The sequence below is a fragment of the Terrapene carolina genome, unplaced genomic scaffold (assembly GCF_002925995.2).
Source record: "Terrapene carolina triunguis isolate 2854851 unplaced genomic scaffold, T_m_triunguis-2.0 Scaffold58, whole genome shotgun sequence".
NCBI classification, from domain to species: Eukaryota; Metazoa; Chordata; order Testudines; family Emydidae; genus Terrapene; species Terrapene triunguis.
The window spans coordinates 80,693,548-80,718,651 of NW_020664409.1; the positions used below are offsets into that span (position 1 = coordinate 80,693,548).

Below are 25,104 nucleotides of genomic sequence, written 5' to 3' on the forward strand. Positions count from 1 at the left end.
TCTATCTATCTATCTATCTATCTATCTATCTATCTATCTATCTATCTTCACTGTTGTTGCAGCCTTATGTTAGAGTAAAGGGTGACCTTTGGCATGCTTTTTAGCAGGCATGCAGGGTCTTTTATTATTTTAAAAGCTTTCTCTCTAACGCTTTTTCCTTAAGAATAAATGTGCTTGCTCAGAAGGAGCTCCTGTGGTAACTTGTAACTGCTGGCAATATATTGGTCATAGCCCTGAGAAAGAAACCAAAGCACAGGAGCTGACTTTCTAGGCAGACCAGCTGGCTGGGGATGTGACAATGTAAAAGGGAGTGAGACGTGGGGCTCTGCCCAGGAGAAGTGATGGCTGGGAGCTGGAAACCTTTAAGTGGTTGCCCTTGAGGGACCAAGGAGGAGGAAATACAAGAGTAGTTACCCTGAAATTGTGAAACTTACTACCACAAGATAGTATTGAAGTAAAATGCTTAGTAGGATTCCAAAAAGGATTAGACATATGAGTAACCATGCTCTGTACTGCCTCTGGTCCCCTGTTCAGGGTAGGCAGAGAGCTTATTTCCCTGGCCTGTGCTACAGGACTCAGAGAATTTCCCTTCAAGTCATTAGGTTTCCTCACTCCCCTGGAGTAGGATGCTGTCTGTCATACACACACCACATACACACCCTCCTCAGATACTGGTTTGCATATACTGGGAAGGTAACTTGATTTCTCTTGGATACTGGCGGGGGGGATACACCTCCCACTGCTTCCTGTGAGCTACTCTATTTGAATTTTGGCTAACACAGTCTCTTGTAGATCTGGAGCTAACTGAGAAGGTCTGATTCACCCCTTCTGCCTTTAAAGCCATAAAATAATTCCTCAAATGCAAAGACTATGGAATATCTGACAATACACCTACAACCAGCAGCCCTGACTGTTCTTGGGTCTAATGAAATCTGTGCTGTAGGTAGAGCAAATGCTTTTACACTAGCAACTTTAACCTGGATTTCACATGCTGGGAGTATTTGATGGGGTTTAATGGCATGAAGCTTAACTATAGTCTTAGCAGTCCCAGTATTTCTCCATCGAATGGATGTCTCCCCACTAACTACCACCTTCTACTCCCACTGGCAATCTGATGGATCTGCACCAAGGTGGTTGATGGTGGTTTGGTATCTGAGTGGCTCAATAAGAACGTTGGTATTGTGGAACAGCACCACAGTTCCACACAAGTATTCCAACAATTATCTTCCAAGATAACAGCCAGTGGCTATACCAGATCTCTGCAGTGCATATGTGGTTTACGGTATTTTCCCTTAGAGTATTCCTAGGTCCAGTATACTCTATCACAAGGACTTGTTACCTAGAAAGAGGACTATAGTGTTTTGAAGCAGTAGAAGAGAAGGTAAATGGAGAAGAGGGAAAGGTCAAGATGAGGCCATTGAGGCATTTTATAACAAAAGAGAATAAACCTTTGTTATTATTGAGAAAGAAGAGGCTGGATTCAAAATAGGAGGAAAGAAAGGAGGAAAAATTCTTCGTGTTCATGGAACTCAAATTCATAGTATAGAGAACAATCTTTTATTAAATTGATGATATAACTGATGTATATATTTTAATAAAAACCCTCTATATATTCAATTTTGTATGATACTTTAATTCCATTTAATCAGTAATGACAATCCAAGTATCACAGTTGCCAAATATTGGGTGCAAAATACATGTATAACCAGGAATTTGCTGTATTTGATTTGGGAGAAAGGTAGTAAAAAAGCTAAGGCCATATTTACTTTGTGATCCCATTAGAACTTATAAGGTAACTGGGTCAAGCCAAGTTAAATTGTGGACAGAATTCTTCCTTGGAATGCCTAAGTGTTCAAGAGGTGGAGTTAGTCCTTCGGCAGGAGACACTTTCCTTTGAGTGAACATTCAATGAGGGACAGAGTTACGGGTGTGTGTGTGCACGCAAGCACATTACTGGTTCTCTTTAGCTGCCACTCTGGCCACAATTTATTCTTTCATCCCACTCCCTGGAAATGTTGTTCTTATCTATTTTTGTGCACTGCTTGAGATATTTGCTTCAGTGATGCTTTTGTCTGTGCTGCCCTTCTGATTTGTACCCTTTACAATCTATTAAAACATTTGATTAACTGCTGTACTAGAGAAGAGTTTGTCACCTCTTTTTGTTGTTCAATATTTTGCATATCTTACAAATGGCAGCCATAAGAACCACAGAAACTACCATTAGAGTATTGAAAACATTCTTTGCCTTTAAGCCCTCAGAACTGGAGGGGAGAGGGAGTACTTGTGGCACCTTAGAGACTAACACATTTATTTGGACATAAGCTTTCGTGGGCTAAGACCCACTTCATCATCTTAGACCACGAAAGCTTATGCCCAAATAAATGTGTTAGTCTCTAAGGTGCCACAATTACTCCTCATTGTTTTTGCTGATACAGACTAACACGGCTACTACTCTGAAACCTGTCAATCAAAGGAGTAGTTTAAGACCCTTGCTCCCATCACCACATACCAAAAGTTGGTGATTTGTGGCCTGTGTTCCAGGGATTGTTAGCACCTTCTGCAGATGTGTGGGCTCGGTCCTCCAGGCTGTCAGGAATTCTGGGGCAGATCCTCAGCTGGTCTTCCATGAAGCAATGAAAATTTACACGAGCTGAGGTTCTGCCTCTTTGCATCTATAATGGTCTCTCACAGCTCCTGACTAACTGTTAGATCCAGTTAGAAATATCCAAAACAGAACCTAAAATGTTAGGCTGGGATTTTCAAGGGCACCTAGGGTGATCAGATAGCAAGTGTGAAAAATCGGGATGGGGGTGGGGGGTAATAGGAGCCCATATTAAAAAAAAGCCCCAAATATTCATAGATTCATAGATTCATAGATTCTAGGACTGGAAGGGACCTCGAGAGGTCATCGAGTCCAGTCCCCTGCCCGCATGGCAGGACCAAATACTGTCTAGACCATCCCTGATAGACATTTATCTAACCTACTCTTAAATATCTCCAGAGATGGAGATTCCACAACCTCCCTAGGCAATTTATTCCAGTGTTTATTGGGACTGTCCCTATAAAATCGGGACAGCTGGTCACCCTAAGGGCTCCTGAGGGAGTTAGGCACCAAATTCCAATGAATTCAATGCAATTTGGAAATGTATCTCCCTTAGGGGCTTGTCTACACAGTGTGCTAGACCACACCAGTGAGGTTTAAATATTTAGTCTGCACCAGCATGTCGTACACTAACTTGCCCTTATGGACCCTGCTGACATGCACTAATGTTCCCTAGTACCTATTAAAATGTATTCCCATTTCGAACACACACTAGGGAACTTTTAATATACTCCAGCAGGATAACAAGGGCCAGTTAATGCCCCGGATGTTAATGCAGACTATGGCACCATGTAAACATGTAAGTCCTTAGACTCCTTTTAAAATTCCAGACTTAAGGAGTAAACTTCTAAGTATACGGCCTGAGATTGAAAGGGCTAAATGATTAAAATGGAGCCACGCAGTGGTACATTGAAGAATAATTGACAGGGGGAAAAACTGACACTGATAACACAACACTTAATTATCCTGTGGAACTCATAGCTACAGGAAAGCTACATTTCTAGTAGGATTCATAATAAGATTAGACATTTAGATGAATGAGAACATCCACAGTTACATTGTATGGAGTATGTTTAGAAGGGATATAATAAAACCCCTATGCTTCAGAACATAAGCCAACCATTAATTAGGATTAGGAAGGAACTTTCCCCAAGAGTAGGCTATTTGGTAACTGTCCATTACAAGGTTTCTTGTAACTTCCTGTGAAGTATCTGGTGCTACCCACTGTCATGCATGGTACTGGACTAGTGTGGCACCATGGCTCTGATCCAGTGTGGCAATTCCTATGTCCCCATCAAGTCTGTGAGCACTAAAGGTACCCAACACAACTGTTTTGATTCTTGATATATATTAGGACTTTTAATTGGTTAATGATAAATGGCATGTGATAACATCAATAAAGCAAAAAATTATACTTCTAGAAATGGATTCATCCCTTTTCTGGTGTCGTTTATGGCATGCAAACTTCCAGTCAAGAATACTTATTATAAACAGTAAAGTTTGTGGACCAGGGTGCTGATATTGCAGATCTGTTTCCTGCTAAATCTCGTTTAATGTAGAAGGACCCAAACATGTAATTTTCAAGATTTACATGAGGTGAAGCATTTTTCAGAATTCTAGATTTGAGTTTCAAGGGCAAGATGATGATGATGAAGATGGTTTGGGAAATTTCTCTCCTTCCATTGATGTATTATATCCAAGGCCATCATCAGTTTTTACAATAGTAATCGAATGTGTTTGGATAAAAATGCAATCTAATATGATTGTTTATTTTTCCATCAATAACTTTAGTTTTTCTTCTGGGATTGTTGAAATCCAAATTATGAGATAAGCATTTATGTTGTATCTGTGGCACTAATCTGATTAGCTGTAGTTTCTTCTTCACTGCTGAAGTTCAAATTCTGGTATTGTTCTGTTTATTTATTTTGCTTCCACTCCTTTTTATTTTGTGTTTCCTGTATTATAGGCTTAGTGAGGATACTGTTAAATATTATGCAGATGTTTTCCATGGAAAATGTTGTTTAGTCAAAAACCCAATTTCCCATTGAAAAACAGTTTTAGTTGAAAATTTCAATCAGCCCTACTAATGATCAGAAAAGATAAGGGTGTTAATGCTATTGTCCTAGCCAAGTTCCAACAAGGGCAATCATACTCTGCCTACCTGATTTCTTCTCACAATTTTCATTAAATATAATACATTCATTTTGTGTCCAAAGCTATTCTGTTGTTATGAACTGATTAACTATTAGTGTATTTTAGATCAGAGATGGCTATATTTTCATGGTGAAGTAAATGATCTCTCTATATAGTTTATATGTTAGTTTAATCTGTAAAATTCTTTGCGATATCAAGTGTTATATACAAATAATTTGCTATCATTACATAAAACAGCACTGTCGAAGTAACTTGTTTCACTTGTCTAAGGCACACAAAAACCACAGTTATTGTTAATAAAATGGTGCCCTATATGTATTAATAAAACCTGGGAAAAGCCAGGAATAGAATTAGCTGGGTATAATTTAGATAAATATCTGAGTGCTGAAGTGAAACACTCATAAAACAGTTAGTAAATTAACAGTTTAATGAGTTAATTTAATTGATAGAGGGGTGAACATGTCAAGAAAGGGAACATGAATGTTGTGTATCCAGTCCAGAGACTTTTAGTACTAATTAGTTTCTGTGACAGCCAGAACAGACGGAGAAAGAAAATTATGGACATCTGATGAAGGTCAGCAATGGCAAAGCTATTGCTGAGTGTATTCCCAAACTACATAGATAAACCAGAAACATATTTGCCTGAATCCAGTAGGTTTTTTCCATTTGAAAATGTCAAATCAGGCATTAATCCATGTGAGCAAAAGTATAAAATGTAGGGTGTGAAGTCATTGTTCAGTGATTACATGGAATATGCCAAAGTGTGTAGGATTGAAAGTGAAGGACCAGGATGTTTGGCCCATGCCAGGTGGTTCAAAAAGGACCCTACAGCTGCCCAAATTAGGTAGCAGAGGATGTGGGGGCAATCCTCATCTGGTGCAAAGCTGGTATAGCTGGTTCTGTGCCAGCTTCTTACTCCCTTCCCCTTGCCCTGGGATGTCAGAGCCAGAGTGCACAGTACTCTGCAGTGCTTACTGGCATAATAGCCACTCGGGAGCTTGGGGCAAACTGGGCAAGTTAGAGCAGCTCTTAGGTGCAGCTGAGATTTTAGCCCCAAATCTAGATATGTTATGCCAAGAAAGTGTTGTGAGGCATATTTTACTTATACATGTGTATAGAATTATGCATACAGTTACATTAACAACAAGTACTACCGTGGTCTTTTTCTTCTCATATACATCAGTTTTACTGCTGTGTAACTACACTGACTTCAGTATAGTTACTCCTTATTTAAGAAAGGGCAGAATTGGGCCACCAGCATGCTGGTTCACAAAAGACAGTTTGACTACAATAGTGGATCATATGTAATAGTTTTATCATGGATGATTGATTAATTTTATAAAAACCAGTCCTCATTTAAGGTAAAAATAACATAAAATACAATGAAGTTGATTTTCTGTGCAGAAATTCTGCTTCCATTGAAATCAGTGGGAGTCTGGCCATTTCTAGGCTCTTTCCAAAGAGCAGATTTTATAGTTTTCTACAAATCTTCGCCATCTGTTATACAAGAATTTAAGCTGTGGAATTGCATCAGATTTTCCAAAGCACTCCATGTTTTATCTCACATGTTGGACTATCCTATATATGTATATTTATTACAGTTAATCCTAGTGACTATTATCCTGACTTTTAGCATGTTTATTGAAACCAATGCATGTGTAGAATTAACTTGAACATGTAACAGAGCTAACCAATAATGAAAATAGTCATATATTGCTTTTGTTCCATTGGATCCAGATGCTGCGTTATTGAAGTCAATGGAAGCAGGATCAGGCCTAGGAGCCCTGTTCCACATAGCTCTTTCCTTCAAAAAAAACTTTTCTCCCCCTAACAACACTTGTATTGAGAACACTATTAAAACATGAGATGTGAAATACAGCACTTCTTGCCTGCCTGCATTATCGGCCTGGGGGAAAGAAAGTTTCACTTTTAAAAAAACTGTATTAATTTATTGCTAGATAATAGTACATCAGAAAGAGCACCATCCTGCTCCTATTGAAGTGAAACAGTTTTTCCATTGACTTTAGTGGGAGCAGATTTGGCCCAATGAGGAGAACCAGAAGAATAAGAATACTTCACAAGTCATGCTGAAAGTCCCCAGTTGTAGAGGGAGGTAATAATTATCACACACAAAAAATTCCCAGAGAGATCTTCTTCTTCTCATCCCCAAGCATATTTACAGATGTAGGGAGCTGTTACAGTATCATCATTAATGCCTATTCATGAGATATAAATCTTTTTATAAATTAGACTTTGAAATGGTTAGATTATTGAAACAAACTTAATTCCATTAGTAGAATTCCAAGTGTGTAAAGTGAAATTTACTTTGGAGTCAATCTTCCCTCATAATTAAGTAATAATCAATCAATATAGATTATAAGTAATACTCAAAATTAAAATTAAAACTCTGGCAAAAAAGAAATTTCCCACATCTTAGTCAGAAGAATCTTCTCCCTTTTTTTCCTTATCTTGGAGTATATATGATTTTTCATCTAAAACCTTTTTGCAACATACATTGAAAACAAATGATTTTCAAAGAACTTGTCCCCATGTAAACCATGTTAGGAAAAACCATCTATCAAATAGTCATATCTACATTACCTTTGTTCTGTAGTTCAACACAGATTCACTCATAAGCAAAAAATTAAAATTATATTTTTCTACTTAAAACTCTGTTAAATGTTGAAAACAAATTATATTAACATTCTCTGTGTTCAGTATTTTAGACCAATTACATTTTTTGGAATTAGGAGTTTGGTTTGTCATCCTGAAATCTTTTTTGTTTGGAATGGTAAATCACATTTATTATTTAAAGACCAAATCTATCAATTTTTGGATTCCCACAACAGAACCCTCTTATTAATGTTTAATTTCTACATATTTTTACTCTGAACAGATTTTCCAAAAGCAAACAAACAAACAAACAAACAGAAAACTCCCACATTTTCTTGATTTACAGTTACCTAAAGCTCAGGAGAGACAACTTTAATTGATTACTTAAAAATCTGCAGAATCAAAGTTTTTTCAAGAATAGTAAAAAGCTGGTAAATGTATAGGAAGTGGTGTTGGTGGCATTCTTCTTTCTTTCTCTGTACTAAACCAATACCGTAGAATGGTGTTATGTAATGTTGTGCTAAGGGAGATGCTATATTTTAAATGAGATGTAAAACCAGGTTCTCTCCCCTTTTAGTCTCAAAACATTTTCACAAGTGTAAAGGCATCAACCCCAATACCTAGTCAAATTCTAATGTGGGTAAACTATTTTCTGAAATGGCCTAAATTCCTTCTGTAATTTCAACTGGTTGGGTAATCTTCATTTCTTGTCCTAAAATGTTACATATTTTTGGTCTGTATTATCATATTGGTTTGTGTAATCTGGAGGAGAGGTTGTAAGTAATACTCATTCCTCTAGCTGAGAGACAAGGTGGGTGAGGTAATGTCTTTTATTGGATCTCCTTCTGTTCATGAGAGAGAAAGCTTTTGAGGCACACAGAGCTCTTCTTTCCCAGAATTGGGTCCAATAAAAGATATTACCTTATCCATCTTGTCTCTCTAATATCCTGGGACTGACATGGCTACAACTACACTGCATTCCTCCAGTTGGTTAGTTACAACATGTGCTGCTTGTTTAGGTTAATTAAAAAGTGACTACAGTTTCAGCTTGAGAGTGAGTAAAACAATCAAATTAGAATATTTAGAAAGTGCTAGGTGGCTTTCACCATCTTAAGAGTAAACAATCTATCTCTCTCTAGTTTCTCTCTCCTCCAGAGGTGGAGTTCAAGGTATGGAGAGAGTGATGTGTTTTTTCCAATCCCTAGATAAGAAAGATTGCAGTCAGAAGATCTATCCCTGTAGACCCTCCCCCCCCCCCAAGTTCTCAAGGTAAATGGGGTAATGATGCTAAGAAAATCTACCTGCAGGGAGCAACATTTATTTTAGGAAACTACATTTTACGCATTGAGGGGTCCCAAATTAGCAGATTTCCTCCTGCTGATTTCATTTCCTTGCTTAGACATATGAGTCATCAGAAAACTTGTAGCCAAAGAGCAATCTTGACCTGGTACATACTATTTTGTTCAGGACTTTTTCAAGGTTTGTCCTGAGTGTCAATAAAAACAAGCACTCAGGAAAAAAAATCTGTAATCCTACCCATTTTGGAAGCCCTGCTTGATAGAATATCTGTGGTGTGGCCATTTGAGGACCCTTGGGGTGGAGTCATGTAAACATGAATGTATATCTTGTTCTTGAGCAATTATGCCACACATTTCACAGAGGTATTTTTGCTTAGGGGAGTAAAAACTCACCAGATGGTGTCTGTGTTGGTCCAGCTGTTCTCTTAGGCAGGAATGCCATTGGAGTTGCTGAAAAGTCCAGGTACACATTTTACGAAAAGCATGATTAAACTTTTATATAAAGAATTGAGGATTAAGGTGATTAAAACCTTACCCTGCTGTCTCAACCAACTGGCTTGTTGGAAGTTTTACTGGGCCTCAAGGGAAATGTGGTTTTTTTAAAAGGAAAGTGTTGATGTGACAAGGAAAGATGACTTTCCTGCCTTCCTTTTGCTTCACTGACAGGCCTTGAAAGGTTTTTCACATTTTGTGACAGGTGAAAGGGCCAACAGATGTAATCATGGAAACCACTGGTCAAAAACAAGCCTCTGGAGAGTGTGGTTTCATACATCCTGAAGATGTTCAACTTGTGTGACTGTTTGACTCTGATAAGGGAACTTACCCAGAAACATCTGGAAGAAATCCAGTCCATCCAGAAAATCATAGCCAGAAGAGGGACTTTAAAGCAGAGCAGAAGATAATAGAGTGAACTGCTAGCAAAGTGGCAAGCTTTATAAAGTCCAGAAGAAGGTGAGAACCATCATCTATTAAAGGTTTATGCCAGACAGATTTAAGGGGCAACAAATATGGCATGTGAACTTTCGGAGCGATGGAAAGGAGAGAATGCAAGAGCTGCATTTGAAGACATTTATCCCAAACCTACTTGTGGAAGGTGAAAGGCCAAAAGGAACCAGAAATGGAACTGCTGACCATCAACAAGAATTAACCCAGTTAACTAGTGGGTTTACTACAGATTGTGCCCAGAAAATATCTGAGAGGTGGGCTTGACAGTAAACCCTAATGTGTATGCTTGGGTTCACCAGGAGGTGAATTACTTGGGATACATAATGGGAAAGTTAAACCACAAATGTAAAATCTTAACCCATCCATTGAACAACAGACCAAAGGATGCTAATGAAGGTCAGAGATTTCCAGGTATTTTTAAGTTGAATTAGACAATTTAGCCCACATTTTCCACCTGTGCAATTCCCCTAAGAGACCTGTTCTGGAAGCAAAATCTAATAAAGTGAAGTAGATTGTGGACTGTGAAGTGACTTTCAAGCCTAGGAGAACAGCTTGTGTGAGATTGTCCTGGCTTGACCAACTGAGATTTTCAACAGCTAATACTGTGTTCAGGATGATACATTTCCAGTAGAATTTGGGACAGTGTTGTTCCAGAAGAATAAAAAACTGCTTATCTCCTCCTTTAAACAAAAGCAATTTCCTCCAGAGACCAGTTATGTTTGAGTCAAAAAGTTAATATGTGTCAAAAGGATGCTGGACGGGTTGAAGAATTATCTTCTAGGGGGAGAGTTCATCAGGCAATCTGATAGCTTCACTTGATGAATAAACAGAATGCCATACTTACTTGGTGGTATATTTACCTGTTATTTTTAATCAATCTTGTCAGTGAAATTAGATGGCAGACTAGCCAATCTCTCTTAAATGGCAGTTGACAAGCCAGGAAATGAGCCTGTAGTGTGAAGGGGGAAAATTGATGTGCCACCTGTTCCAAATAGCTCCAAGAAAGAGTTTTGTTTCTTTTCCTTTTATCCTGCCTTTCCTCATTGATTTTTAATTTGGGAAAGGGTGGGTTGGACAGAGAGGGTGCACAGTCTTCTACCTAATGCTACTCCATAAAGGATTCTTCTTCTGAGGCTCCTGTCCATTCCTGTCTTGGCAACCATGTTCTAACTTCTCAAATCTCAAGATGAAATTCTCAGTGACCTCTTCCTCTCGAAATTCATAAGATCTGGATTTATCTAAGTCATAGTGATGTCAAAAGGAGTAATTCCACTGAGGTCTGTGAAATTACACTGGTGAAAAACTGGTGTGAATGAGACCTATGTTAGGTCCTCGGAGTTTAGATTTCTTCTGAGCAACTACAGGTGCTTGTACAGCTGGAATTAGGGATTGTCTATTGTTTTTGTTCATCTCTTTTGGAAATGAACAGTAGAGCAGGGAAAAAATTTTGATCAAATTGTTTATTCTCTGAAAAATGCATTGTAAAGTCCACCAGAACTATTTGCAAATTTATGTCGAGTTCACTGAATACTTTTGGCCAAACTGAAAAAGTAGAAACATTTCACTGATGTTGAAACAAAATGTTTTTTGTTTTGCTTTGTTTTGACCCCAAAAAATTAGTTTTGACTTTCAGGCTTCACAAAATGGCAAGAGAAGGAGGCGGCAATGGTGCCATCATCCCTTCCCATGTAAGCTTTAGCCCAGTGGTTTTGGAACTCCCTGGGCTGTGGGAGTCCCCTTTTTGCCTGTTGTTGAGAAGGAATTTAAACTCAGTCATTCCCCATTGTAGGAGAGTGTCCTGATTGTTAGATGTCCTTGTACAGGGCTTTCTCAATCTCTCCGCTTGAGTCTGTTCCACTTTTTATCAACAATTAAATAGTTATTGGAGCACAGACCTGAACTTGGATCTCACTCATTCTAGATGAGCACCTAACTACCAGTCTATAGAATCATTCTCCCTCTCTTTCCCTGGTCCACTAACTATTCATGCACATTGGAAAATGCACATTGGAAAACAGAATCCCAACTATACATATAAAATGATGGGGTCTAAATTAGCTGTTACCACTCAAGAAAGAGATCTTTGAGTTATTGTTGATAGTTCTCTGAAAACATCCACTCAATGTGCAGTGGCAGTCAAAAAAGCTAACAGAATGTTGGGAATCATTAAGAAAGGGATAGATAATAAGACAGAAGATATCATATTGCCTCTATATAAATCCATGGTATGCGCACATCTTGAATACTGCATGCAGATGTGGTAGCCCCATTTCAAAAAAGATATCTTGGACTTGGAAAAGGTTCAGAGAAGGGCAACAAAAATGATTAGGGGAATGGAACGGCTTCCATATGAGGAGAGATTAATAAAACTGGGACTTTTCACCTTGGAAAAGAGATGACTGGGGGGGATATGATAGAGGTCTATAAAATCATGACTGATGTGGATAAAGTGAATAAGGAAGTGTTATTTACTCCTTCTCATAACACAAGAACTAGGGGTCACCAAATGAAATTAATAGGTAGCAGGTTTAAAACAAACAAAAGGAAGTATTTCTTCACACAATGCACAGTCAACCTGTGGAACTCTTTGCCAGAGGATGTTGTGAAGGCCAAGACTATAATGGAGTTCAAAGAAGAACTAGATAAATTCATGGAGGGTAGGTCCATCAATGGCTATAAGCCAGGATGGGCAGGGATGGTGTCCCTAGCCTCTGTTTGCCAGAAGCTGGGAATGAGTGACAGGGAATGTATCACTTGATAATTACACCTTCTGTTCATTCTCTCTGGGGCACCTGGCATTGGCCACTGTCAGAAGACAAGATACTGGGCTAGATGGATCTTTGGTCTGACCCAGTATGGCCGTTCTTATGTTCATTGTTATCACAAATGACTATGAACTGCCACTATGAATGACTGAGCTAAAGTCTGTAGAGGGAGGCGGTAGTGGCAGTGCCATCACCTCCTCCTGCTCCAGATGTATGTGAATACTTTATTTGCTTTTATCAAAATGCTTGAAAGTCAAAAAAATTTAACTCAAAAGTTTTCATGTCAGTTATGTTGAAACATGTCAATTAGTTTTGACTTGACTTTTTTTTCAACTTTTTTATTTGCTGATAGATTTTAAAAAATGTCATTTTTGGTTTGACCCAAAATGAATTTTTGTTTTCAAGTTTTTTGAAACTGCCAGTGAACTGAAAAATCCATTATTTGCCTCCCTCTAATGAACAGGTAGGGCAAGAGACTACTCAGTGTCCTGAAACTGAATGTGAGCAGCCAGATTTGGGTGTTGACAAGTTAATTCTCAAACTCACTGAATACCCTCTTGAGTCTTCCTACTCCTCTCCCATTTTAGGATCTATCTTCAGGCTCTGGATCTTCTGCTTAGTGTAATCTGAGAGTCCTTTATAGTGCGGTATTATCTTTGTTTCAAATTGCCATTTGTATCCAGGAAGTCCTTAAAGAACTGCACCATCTGCTTGCATATCGGAAGCAGATGGTGCTTTTCTGGCTCACCTCCAGACTATTTCCCTCTAGGTTTTTTCTTCCCAGACAATGTACCGGGGTGGCTTCAATATCAGCTGCTGAGCTTGTAGTTTCTCCTTCAGCTTCCAGAATTTCCTGACTCACTTGCTATTTTTCAGTGCTCAGCTTTCAGTTCCTCCCAAACGTGGTACTAGGATGCTCTCCACAAGATAGCCTAGATCACATAATGGAGGCATGTTCCTTAGACCTCCCCCTTGATTTAGGACCCCTCATACAAGGCAATCCTACACATAATACTTATTTGCCTCTCTGATTCGTGAGAGGGAGCAGAACTGATAAGTCTTAGGCTCCAAACCCCAAGTGAGAATGAACAAGGGCCCTTGAAAATGAATAGTATTTTTTCCAAGTGGTTGGGTGTTATATACACACAGGATTTGTTCAGTTGGGAAGCTTCTTTTGGCATCTAAATTAGTGGCCTTATTTTCAGAGTGGCTTTGCACGTGGTGTTACCATTAGTGTTAATAGTACCTGGGGGCGCTCAAAACCTCTGAAAATCAGATCACTTATTTAGATGTCTAAATATGGATTTAGGTGCTTATTTAGGTATCCCCATTTGAAATTTTTAGCCTAAGGTTCCAATTAAAATTATAACTAAGCCACATTAAACTTCTTTATTATTTTTATTTCCATATCCCTTCTTAAATGTGTAGCTGAAAATATTTTATATTAAAATAGATAACATAATATAAGATATACCTGCAGTGTGCAACCTTATCACATCATTTATGTAGCTTTTTGCATGTATTTTGTGAGTATATAGTATACATACGAACGTGTATCTTATATGTGTATCCCTTATCTGTATATGTTAGTAAAGTGGTTTGGAATCTTTTGTTGTCAATAGTGCAATATAAAAGTAATATTATTAGTAGTATTGCTATTTATCATTATTGTCATTTGTATTTATTTTATTGGCTTGGTGTGTGGTGCAGCATTATCAAGGTATTAAATAAAACACGACAATCTGATGAGAATAAGTACAGTGCGGTATGGCAGCTGAAAGTGGCACAACCCTTTGAGGCTGTGAACTGCTCCAGAAGTTTCCCTTCACATCAAGAAGCAGCCTCTGCAATTGTTGAGCCCTGGCTGCTCACGGAGATTCGGTAGATTCTGCAGTCACAGACAGATTTAGCAAGCATAAAGCCTAAAAAGATTGAGACAGTTCCTTAATCTTGGTATGGTGGAGCAAAGTACTATAGTTTGCAACAACCCCACAACAATCTGATCCATTAGTAAGAAAGTAGAAGAACTGACCAGATCAATATGTTCCAATATAAATGCTAACAAATGAAAACTGAAGACAAAAACATGAGAAAGAAACCATACTAATCAAATAGGAAGGGAGTTGGAAATCCCTGCAAATTTCAATTGTCTGGGAGTTGAGTGATTATCTGGGTGCCGAATTATCTAGTTCAACCTGGAAGGTCAGTAACACTATATTAAAACTGAGCAATAGTAATTTCTTTAACTGTGTATAGGGTGCTCCAGGGTAGTTAACTTCAAGAAATGAGTGTAAGAAGGTTTCAGATGCACACACAATCAATTGCTCATGTAATGGCAGTTTGCAGATCAATCAGAAATTGTGCTTGCGTTTAAAAGCCCATTGTAATAGAAAACAGAATAACTATTCCTTTTTCAGATTTAATACTCTTGTAAGATTTGTCACCACAGAAAAATATTCCCTTGCCAATGCAAGAAATCAGAAATCACAAAAGTACTTCAATATCAGTTTGTTAGAACCTCTTATGAATACTTTCTCTACCACAGAGGATAGGATTTTAAGAGTCCACAAAAGCTTGTTGTTAGATACCGTACTTGTTACTAGTATAACCATGAAGTGTTAACCTGGTGGCTGATAGGCATATCAGGAGTGATTCTTGTCAGCCCTCCTATTTGCAATAATGTTGCAATAGCTGAAACTGAAACGACAGCAGATCTTGGTTCCTTTCAGAAAGCCTGCGTGTATCTGACGAAGGGTAAAATTTTCAAATGCGCCCAAGTGTCTGAGCAGCCTAAGTCTCATTGAAAGTCAGTGGGACTTAGACTCCTAATTCACCTAAGTAGTTTTGAAAATTTTACCCTAAATAATCATTTTTTAAAAAGATATCTACTTCCAAATGAAGGAAAGTAAAGCACTGCTTCTTTCAGTACAGTGGTTGTGATTAAAAAGGCAATATTTGATTATCATTTTGTCTCTGATATTTACATGGCACTGATTTGTAAACCTGTTAAAATGTCCTAAATAAATAAAGAGATAAGTCAGTACTTAACAGCAGTTCCCACAACATGTCTGAGATACCACAATCCCTCCCTCTGATTGAGATGAGAAATAACTTACATCTCTCAGATATCAAGACATGATAGCTGCTGGTAAATCATAGAAATGTGGGGCTGGAGGTCATCTAGTTCAGCCCCCCTGCACTGACATTAGCTCGAGTAAACCATCCCTGACAGGTGTTTGTGGAAGCCCCATGACTGGAAGATTTTCATCCTCCCTTGGAAGCCTATTTCAGTGCTTACCTATCCTTATAGTTGGAATTTTTTTCCAAATATCTAGCTTAATTCTCCCTTGCTGAAGATTAAGCCCATTGCTTCTTGTCCTACCTCAGCGAACATGGATAACAATTGATCACTGTCCTCTTTAATATATTTGAAGACTACTACCAGGTCCCCTCTCAGCCTTCTTTACTCAAGAATAAACATGGCCAGGTTTTCTAAAACCTTTTGCCATTTTTGCTGCTTTCCTCTAGACTCTGTCCAATTTGTCCACAACTTTCATAAAGCATGTCACCCAAAACTGGACACTGCTCCTTCTAAAGGCCACTACAGTACTTGTAATCCATAAAGTAAAAACAATTAAAAAAATTTTTTAGAAGATTCTGAACAAGTTGAAATGGGAAGGGAATGCTTTCATTTGGCATCTTCAGGCTAAAACTTCACAAAAATTGAATTATGCAAATATATACATTTAAAATAAGGCTTCACCACAAGAGGAAAAATGTTGCCTATCTCCTTTTTAACCATTACTCATAAAACTGAAGGACTAATTTAATGTCTAAGTATAATACAGAGGGGCACTTTGGAAGCTTCCCTGTATTGGAATCATAGTGCACTTAGGTCCCAATGCTGCTCCTTTCAAGTCAATGGCAAGACTCCTATTGACTTCAGTAGTGCAAATCAGCCCTTTAAACCCCGACATGCAACACTTTAGTACTGTGATACTTGCCCTAGTCAAGGGGTCAGATACAAGAGCAGAAATAGATTTCTGAAGGATGGAAGTTATCAGGAGAGCATAATTTTTGAGAGCTGTACTATGAGAAAACAAAGTCTGAAGAGTAATTCAGAGCAGAGTTGTGCATGCCTTGATTGAGGCATTTGAACGTAGTCCATGGAGGCAGCAAAGTTGCAAAGTCTAGATATTACTATGGAACGCAATTTTGAGATGCTGATATCATAGAGTCAAGAGGACATGTGTGACTATAGTGGAACCTGTTACTGATACTTTGCCTTTTTTAATGAAAGAGGTATTGTATATTAAAACTTTCATAGAGAGTACAAAATGTTATTTCTGCTAAAAACACCCTTCATCCCAAACTCACATTATCCTAAAATGATAAAGAGTTATCCTCTTTACATCTATGTATGTTCTAACTCAATCGTAAAATATTTTGTTGGGGTTAACACATAAAGTGCAAGATCAGAGAGTTATTTTAACATAATTTGAACAAAAATATGATTAAGAAAAGAAAGATCAGGTGATGGTTTCCTTCAATGCTCTTATATTTAAAGTATGGCTGTTTAAAATTGAAATTATTGCTGTTCTTGATCCACATTGTGCATGAATGATTTAGATATTTTGGAAAGATAGAAACTGAATTAGGCAAAAAACAAAAAACAATTGGGAAATTATAAATTCACTGGAAAATGTACTTTTGAGGTACCAAAACAATTCACAAATTCAGTGAATAGTTTCAGCAGAAAAATAAAAAAAACTGGAAAAAATATTTAGGAAATCTCAAAATGTTTCATTTTGTTTAACAATTTAGCTATGGATGGTAAGGGACGGAAAACACCTCAAAACCAACACAAAATGAAACAAAAACTTGGAAAAACATTTAATTCAACCCAAAACCGTTTCCCCCCCCGTTTTTAATTTTATCAAGAAAAACCATTTTAGCCAAACTGAAATATTTTTCGATTTTTCAGTTCAGCCCCCAAATCGAAAAAACCATGATTTGCTCAGCTCTAGATAGAAGCACTAAAGTTTAGGGAAATGTCTAATTAGGTATATGCAGTAGATTCCTCCCAAAACATTTCTAAGGCCTTCTCAGACAAAACCTTAGTTTACATAACCAGCAGTGGCAGAAAAAATAAAAGCTATGGGATATAGTCTCCTTTCAGTAGGTAAGCCCCATTTTGTAAGGTAAGCATGTAGGCAAGCCCCATTTTGTCCCGTGTTTGTATGTACCTAGCACAGGGGTGTCCTGATCCATGACTAGGGTTCCAAGGTGCTGCAATACAAATAATTAATAATAGTAATAATAATAACAATGGGTATTCCTTGTCACCAATGCTGGTCATGATAGCAATGCTGCTGCTGACATGGATGCTCCATGAGAAGAATTGTGGTGATTGTATCGGCAAAGAGCAACAACCAGTTAGCTATTTTTTTTTTATATGTGGATGATTTGAAACTATATGGATGGTCACAAAGGAGATAGAAATTGATGACGACTGTAGACAAGTTTGGTAAGATATAAAACTGTGAGGTGGCTTGTCTAAATGTGTGTCAGCATCTGTAAAGAGGAGCAAACTGGTACAATGAGATGGCATACAATTAACAAAGGTACTAGCAAAGATATTTCTCAACATGGCACCCACAAATACCTGGTAATCAGGAATTGTCAGAGTTACAATATAAGGAAGTCAAAGAAGAAGTGAGGAAGAATATTACAACTGAATAAGAACTTCTGTAAGTACAGAACTCAAAGAATTTGATCCCAGCCATTAATATGTGAACAATTTGTGATAGTATGGTACACTGCTGGAGTGATCAAGTGAAATCAAGAAAAGAAGAACAAAATTTGACATCCAAACAAAAAAGCTCCTGGCAATGCAAAGAGTAATGAATATCAATCAAGATGTCAACAGGATGTACATCCGACTATGTGATGGAGGAAAAGGTCTGCTATCTGTGGAGAAAGCAATTGACAAAGAAGTCTATAATATCAAACTATATGAGGAGTCAGACAGAATAAAAGATCATCTGGTTATGATAACAAGTGATGACCAAACATGCATCCCAGAAGCATAAAAGAAAGGAAAAAGCAAACTGCTAAAGAAAGACTTGAAAGATTTACACAGAAATCAGTGCACAGACACTGTTGGAGAGAGATCAAAGCCATTATATCGAAGATTAACAATCTCATGGCTTGTAAAAGGATTCCTCAACAGAGTGACAGAAAGCTTCATTATGAGTACACAAGAGCAGTCCTTAAGGCTTCATTACATTTAAAACAAAACTGACCGATAGAACTGCTTCCCAAACTGCAGAATGTGTTCCAGAAAGAAAGAGAGGGGGGAGAATGTATTGAGCACCTGCAGGAGCCTGGCTGGGAGGGAACATATGAACAGACACAATGAGGTTGCCAAGTATCTGCATTGAAGCCTCTGTGGTAAGTACAGGTTTAAACGAACCATGCAGTATTACAACCACCAAATTGAAAATGCTCTAGAAAACAAAAAGTGTAAAAGTTTATTTGATCTGGCAATTGTCAAGACTGAATGGTGCAGGCAAAAAGGCTGGCCATTGTTGTTGCAGAAAAGAGGAGAAACAATACTGTGTTAATTGATATTGAAATACCAGCAGACAGAAACATAAAAAAGAAACAAGAGAAGTATGAAGAACTCTGTCATGAAGTGGAAAGATTATGGAAAACTAAAACAAAGATGATCTCAATGATTACTGGAGAACTTGGCGCAATCGCTAAGGGTATGATTGAGCAATGCAAGAACGTGTTAGGAATGCAAGACATCTCAATCAGTGACCTCTAGAAGTCAGCACTCTTAGGCACTGCAAGAATTTTAATGAAAGTCAGAGAAGAACAAATGCATTTGAGCACCTAAAATACAGAAATTCTGCAGAGAGTTTAATGAAATTCCTGACTCCCTAAACCTGTGGAGTCAGTTCGTGGTCAGGATTTATTGGTGACTCATGCAGATAAATTTTAAACAGTAGCTCTCTCCTTTCTATGCTTAAAGATCTTTTATGCTGTGAAGGCTGTTTTTAAAAAATAATTCCCATGATGTAATACTGACGGATTATAATAACAATAATATTTTTGCAAAGATGCCTAAAGTATCTTTTAGTATATATTATTATAAATCAAAATAAAATAAACACTAGTGGGACTTACATGCTTGCATCAATTATAAATTTATACCTAAATGTATTATAGGAGCAGTTATTAGCTGTCAGAATAACAAATGATAAAAGATAATCGAGGATTTAGAATCATTTTGAAAAAGGGAGGTGAACATTTGGGGCATATTTAATATCTGTCCACCCGTTTCTCCTTCTGTGTGCGCGCATTGTGTGTGCGTATATATACGTGCACTACAGAACTGGGTATCTCGTAAACTTTGTAAGGGATTTTATAAAAAACAATCAGAACAAACAGTAAAAAATACTAGGGCTGAATTGTGGCATTTAGGCACAGCACTGTGCTGGGTGCACTGCAGAGCCTCACCACCAGGGGAGAGTATCAGAGAACATTCTGCTTCAGAAAAGTACAGTACTTCCCAGAGCAGATATCTAGGAGGCATGGGGGCTGCAGTTCAGGGCAGCCCTTATATTGGCTGCACAAGGTTGGGGTGAATGTCCTCACTCCTTTCTCTCCCATTGCCAGATGCTTAGGGCCTGCCATGGTTTAGACCTTCATAAGCAGCCTGATCAATTGGGCTGATAGCCAGGGAACAGAACCAGGGCAACTCTTTTTGATGCCTCTGAGCAGTGGAATGAAGGCACCAAATTATATAAATGCATTTTGAATGGTTTGCTGGATGTTGTCTTCAACCCTATTAACTGAGAGTCCCATTGTTCACTTTATGCTTCTTTCTGGCTTGATTATGGCTGCCACAAAAAATCACATGACCTTAATACAGTTTTTTAAAAACATTTTTGAAGTGCAGTTATACTCTGTAAAGTGACTCTCTCAGAATTCTGGCACTGCTTTACACTTAATGCTATTCTCATTTGTTCATTTTATACTTTTTTTTCCCCTGCTGGTGGTGCAAGCTTGATATGGGACCTGCTAGTCAAGTTGTGTCAATGCATTCATTACCACAAGTAATTAAATATCCTGTCATTGGAATTTAGTTAACAACTGTTGCTGATTTAAATTCCAAAATATAATCCAATTTACTTCACCATAGTATAGCTGCATTGGGTCTGGAATGCTAAGATAAATCAAATGGAGTAGACATATGTAGATATGACTAAGTATACACAGAGAGGAGATCTTCTTAGTAAGAATGTAAAGATGAATTTATTTTATTCTATCAGTTAAAAAAGTTTGACTATGTGGCTACAACACAAGTCAATAAATGCTGTGACATTCAAATGTATGGTGTCCTCCCAAACTTATGGCTAAATACATATAACCTCCCCCTATAAGGTCTGAGGGGACAGAGCTGTCAAAGCCTGGAATCTATGTGGGTAGAAATTACACTGTTCCTATTTTTGGTTCTGCATCCTAAATTTCACAAAACATCTTAACTGTTATCTGAACTAGTTTGGTTATATTTAAGAATCATACCGATTATACCTAATGTAGATTTGGGGCTTGCCATGGCCTTTATGCCACAGCCTAGCATAGCTAGCTGTGTGGGAAGGATGATTTAGCAGATTGTGCACTGGCCTGGAACTCAGGAAACCCAGGTTCAATTTCTGGGTCTGTCACAAACTTTCTGCATGACCTTGAATGTCAATGTGAGCTAAATGCTTAGGCCCAGATTTTTAAAGGTGTGATGTTTATCTACATCTTTATGTGCTTACTGACTTTAAAAGAATCTGGCTACTAGCTCCCTTAAGATCTTTTAAAATTCCCAATCTAAATCATTTTGCAGGTTAAATTTGCGGTTACAACATTAAAATATTGTTCCCAGTTTTAGTTTAATAATCTCATTTTTCCATTTCTTTTAAGTAAACAAGAGTTAATATTTGTTAGAAATTATTTTGAAGGTAAACAGTATAGTTCCCTAGAATACCAATGTTATTTAACAGTTAGAATGTGAGTTCTATCCCTAGCTGTGCTTTTTGCTGAACAAGCTTGGGCAAGTCACTTATCTTCTCTATGACTCTATTTACCCATCTGTAAAATAGGTATAATAATTAAATCCTTCACAGTGATGTTGGGAGTCTTCACTAAAATTTGCAGAGCCCTTGAAAATGATCAGAAGAAAGGTATTGTACAAGTTACTGAACATATGGCCCATGGTAAGGACCTTAACGTAATATCTTGAGTTGGGTAGTGCAGTAAGGTTATAATTGAGATATACAAAAACAAGATTTGTATTCCAGACAGTATGACCAATTAAGAACTTCATTGTAAGAATGCAGGCAGAATTTGGTGATGGAGTCAATTAACATACTGTTATGGGAAAGCCCCAACAGCTGATTTATGATGGTTTCACTGACTACGTCTGTGACTTTTTCATTCTGTTTTTATAGTATCGGTCAGGACGGGATCCTCAGCGAGGCTCAGACAATATTTCCAATAAGTCTTCAGACAGTGATGTCAGTGATGTGTCAGCTGTATCAAGGACAAGCAGCGCTTCTCGTTTCAGCAGCACAAGCTACATGTCTGTCCAATCAGAACGACTGAGAGGGAACAAGAAAATAAGGTGAGTAACAGAACTAGGAAGTTGGTCACTTATATCCTTATAGAATACTTTTCAGGTGAGTGCATGTGAAAATTTTGCTAAACTTTAACAGATATAATATTAATAAAACTCACAGGGCTTTCCAAAATACAGGTTTTAGTTTATTGTTGTGTTTCTACTGCTCTTTTGATTCCTTATGCTAGGTATTTTTTGTAAGTCAATAAAGGGATTTTCTTGCATGCAAACTTTAGCATCTTGAGATGAGGCCTGCTATCAGAAGGCATTTGTTACACTTAGACTTGCATCTTTTGAAAAAAGACTCTCGAAAAATATTAAACAGTTTAAAGGATAATTTTATTTGCAAAATACTTGCCAGCAGTCTCAGAGTCATTACAACATACTTTACAAACTGGAGCAGAGACTATCCTGCTGCATCTCCACAATTTCTATGCTTGAATTTAGGGCTGTCAATTAATCGCAGTTAACTCATGCTACTAACTCAAAAAAATTAATTGTGATAAAAAAAATTAATCGCGATTATTCACAGCTTTAATCGCACTGTTAAACAATAATAGAATACCAATTGAAATTTATTAAATATTTTGGATGTTTTTCTATATTTTCTAATATATTGATTTCAGTTACAACAGAGAATACAAAGTGTACATTGCTCACTTTATATTATTATTTTTATTACAAATGTTTGCACTGTAAAATGATAAAAGAAATAGTATTTTTCAATTCACCTCATACAAGTGCTATAGTGCAATCTCTTTATCATGAAAGTGCAATTTACAAATGTAGCTTTTTTTATTACATAACTGCACTGAAAAACAAAACAAGGTAAAATTTTAAAGCCTACAAGTCCACTCATTCCTACTTCTTGTTCAGCCAATCTCTAAAACAAACACATTTATTTACATTTACGGGAGATAATGCTGCCCGCTTCTTATTTACAATGTCACCTGAAAGTGAGAACAGGTGTTCACGTGGCATTTTTATAGCCGGCATTGCAAGGTATTTATGTGCCAGATATGGTAAACATTTGTATGCCCCTTCATGCTTCGGCCACCATTCCAGAAGAAATGCTTCATTTTTTTAAATGATGTGTTAATTAAATTTGTGACTGAACTCCTTGGAGGAGAATTATATGTCTCTTGGTCCGTTTTACCTGCATTCTGCCATATATTTCATGTTATAGCGGTCTTGGATGATGACCCAGCACATGTTCGTTTTAAGAACACATTCACGCAGATTTGACAAAATGGAAAGAAGGTACCGATGTGAGATTTCTAAAGATCTATACAGCACTCATCCCAAGGTTTAAGAATGTGAAGTGCCTTCCAAAAGCTGAGAGAGACGAGGTGTGGAACATGCTTTCAGAAGTCTTAAAAGAGCAACACTCTGATGTGGAAACTACAGAACCTGAACCACCAAAAAAAGAAAATCAACCGTCTGCTGGTGGTATATGACTCAGATGATGAAAATGAACATGCGTCCATCCGTACTGCTTTGGATTGGTATCAAATAGAACTCATCAGCAGCATGGAGACATGTCCTCTGGAATGATGGCTGAAGCATGAAGGGACATATGTATCTTTAGCGCCTCTGCCACTAAATATCTTGCGATGCCGGCTTCAACAGTGCTATGCGAATGCCTTTTCTGACTTTCACGTGACATTGTAAACAAGAAGTGGGCAGCACTATCTCCTGTAAATTCAACTTTCATGATAAAGCGATTGGACTACAGTACTTGTGATGGGGGAATTGAAAAATACTATTTCTTTTGTTTTTTACAGTGCAAATATTTGTAATCAAATAAATATAAAGTGAGCAGTGTACACTTTGGATTCTGTGTTGTAAATGAAATCAATATATTTGAAAATGTAGAAAACATCCAAAAATATTTAAATAAATGGTAATCTAATATTGTTTAACAATGCAATTAATCGTGTGATTAATTGCGATTAATTTTTTTTAATCGCTTGACAGCCCTACTTGAATTGCCAGACTTTTAAAACCTCTTGTAAAGTGCTTCTATAGATACTGGACCCAGTAATAATAATAAATATATTGCTCATTGTCTAGTCTTTAATAAGAGTTGCACAGTGTATTTGAAAGCAGAAATGGGCTCACCTTCCATTCCTTGAACACTCAAAACATCAATCAAACTCAGTGGGAGTTTGGGCACAAAAGGAATGTAAGATTGGGCCTTAAATATTTTGGCACTAATATTCCTAATTCTGGGAAATTTCCCCTCCCAAGAGAAATTATGTTTTTAAAAAAGGGTAGGTTTAAGTATCTCTCATTTTGCATAATTGATATTGTCTGGAACACAGAATTGTGCATTCCATGTGTTTATGCAACCTTTTGTGTGATTTATCAGCGTGTAACTTTGTATACAAAATATGTATGTGCATTACAGACTGTCCTAAAAAAATGGTTGCATCTTAACCTTTGTCTAGCCTGTGCTGGAAGTTGGCCAGCATGCTTTTACCTATCACTACATTTTCCCTTTTAATTTATTTCTTTTCTTTTAAATTTCTTTTTGTGTACTGCATGCATGCTTCTTCTCTACAACCTAACTTTACTTTATCTTCTTTTTTGTTTGCATGCCTTCCTCAATTTGTGTTGACTTCAGAAGGTCAAGGGATATAGAGGGGGGAAAAGAGGGAGGACAGGAAGGGGATGAGCATGAGGAGATATTTCCTGAGGAGGAGGAGCAGGAGCTTGAGGAAAAAGTGAAGCAAGAACAAGTTAATGAAAAGAGGGAAGAGCAAGAGGTGACAGAAAACTTGGATAAGGAGGAAAGCAAAGAATCAGGAGATGATGAAAAGATCCATGATGATCAAACCGAGGAAGGTAAAGAGAAAAAACAGAGAAAAAAAGAGGATTTACAAAGGCGATTCTCACAAGATGATGTCAGGTAAAATATATTTCTGTTTGTAGATACAGTAGTTCCCTGTGGTCCCGTAGCTCTTTTTCAAATGCCTGGATCCTATTTGTTTTCCCATTTGTATGTTATTTGCCATAGTTTGTTGTTTATGTTCCCTGCAGCCCCCTTCA

General features: G+C 37.5%; 1 protein-coding gene across 35 annotated transcripts in view; it reads left to right on the forward strand.

Annotated features, from left to right (window-relative positions):
* The window catches only part of RIMS2 (regulating synaptic membrane exocytosis 2), a 791,243-nt gene that overhangs the window by 656,825 nt on the left and 109,314 nt on the right, over nt 1-25,104 (forward strand). For 13 of the 35 annotated variants that reach the window (XM_026663617.1, XM_026663622.1, XM_026663646.1 and 10 more), the window contains one exon: nt 21,887-22,059. The exons of the other annotated variants lie outside the window; for them this stretch is intronic. In XM_026663617.1, coding sequence (XP_026519402.1) covers nt 21,887-22,059 — 173 coding nt within the window. The remainder of the gene's footprint in view (nt 1-21,886; nt 22,060-25,104) is intronic. 35 annotated transcript variants of the gene reach the window in all.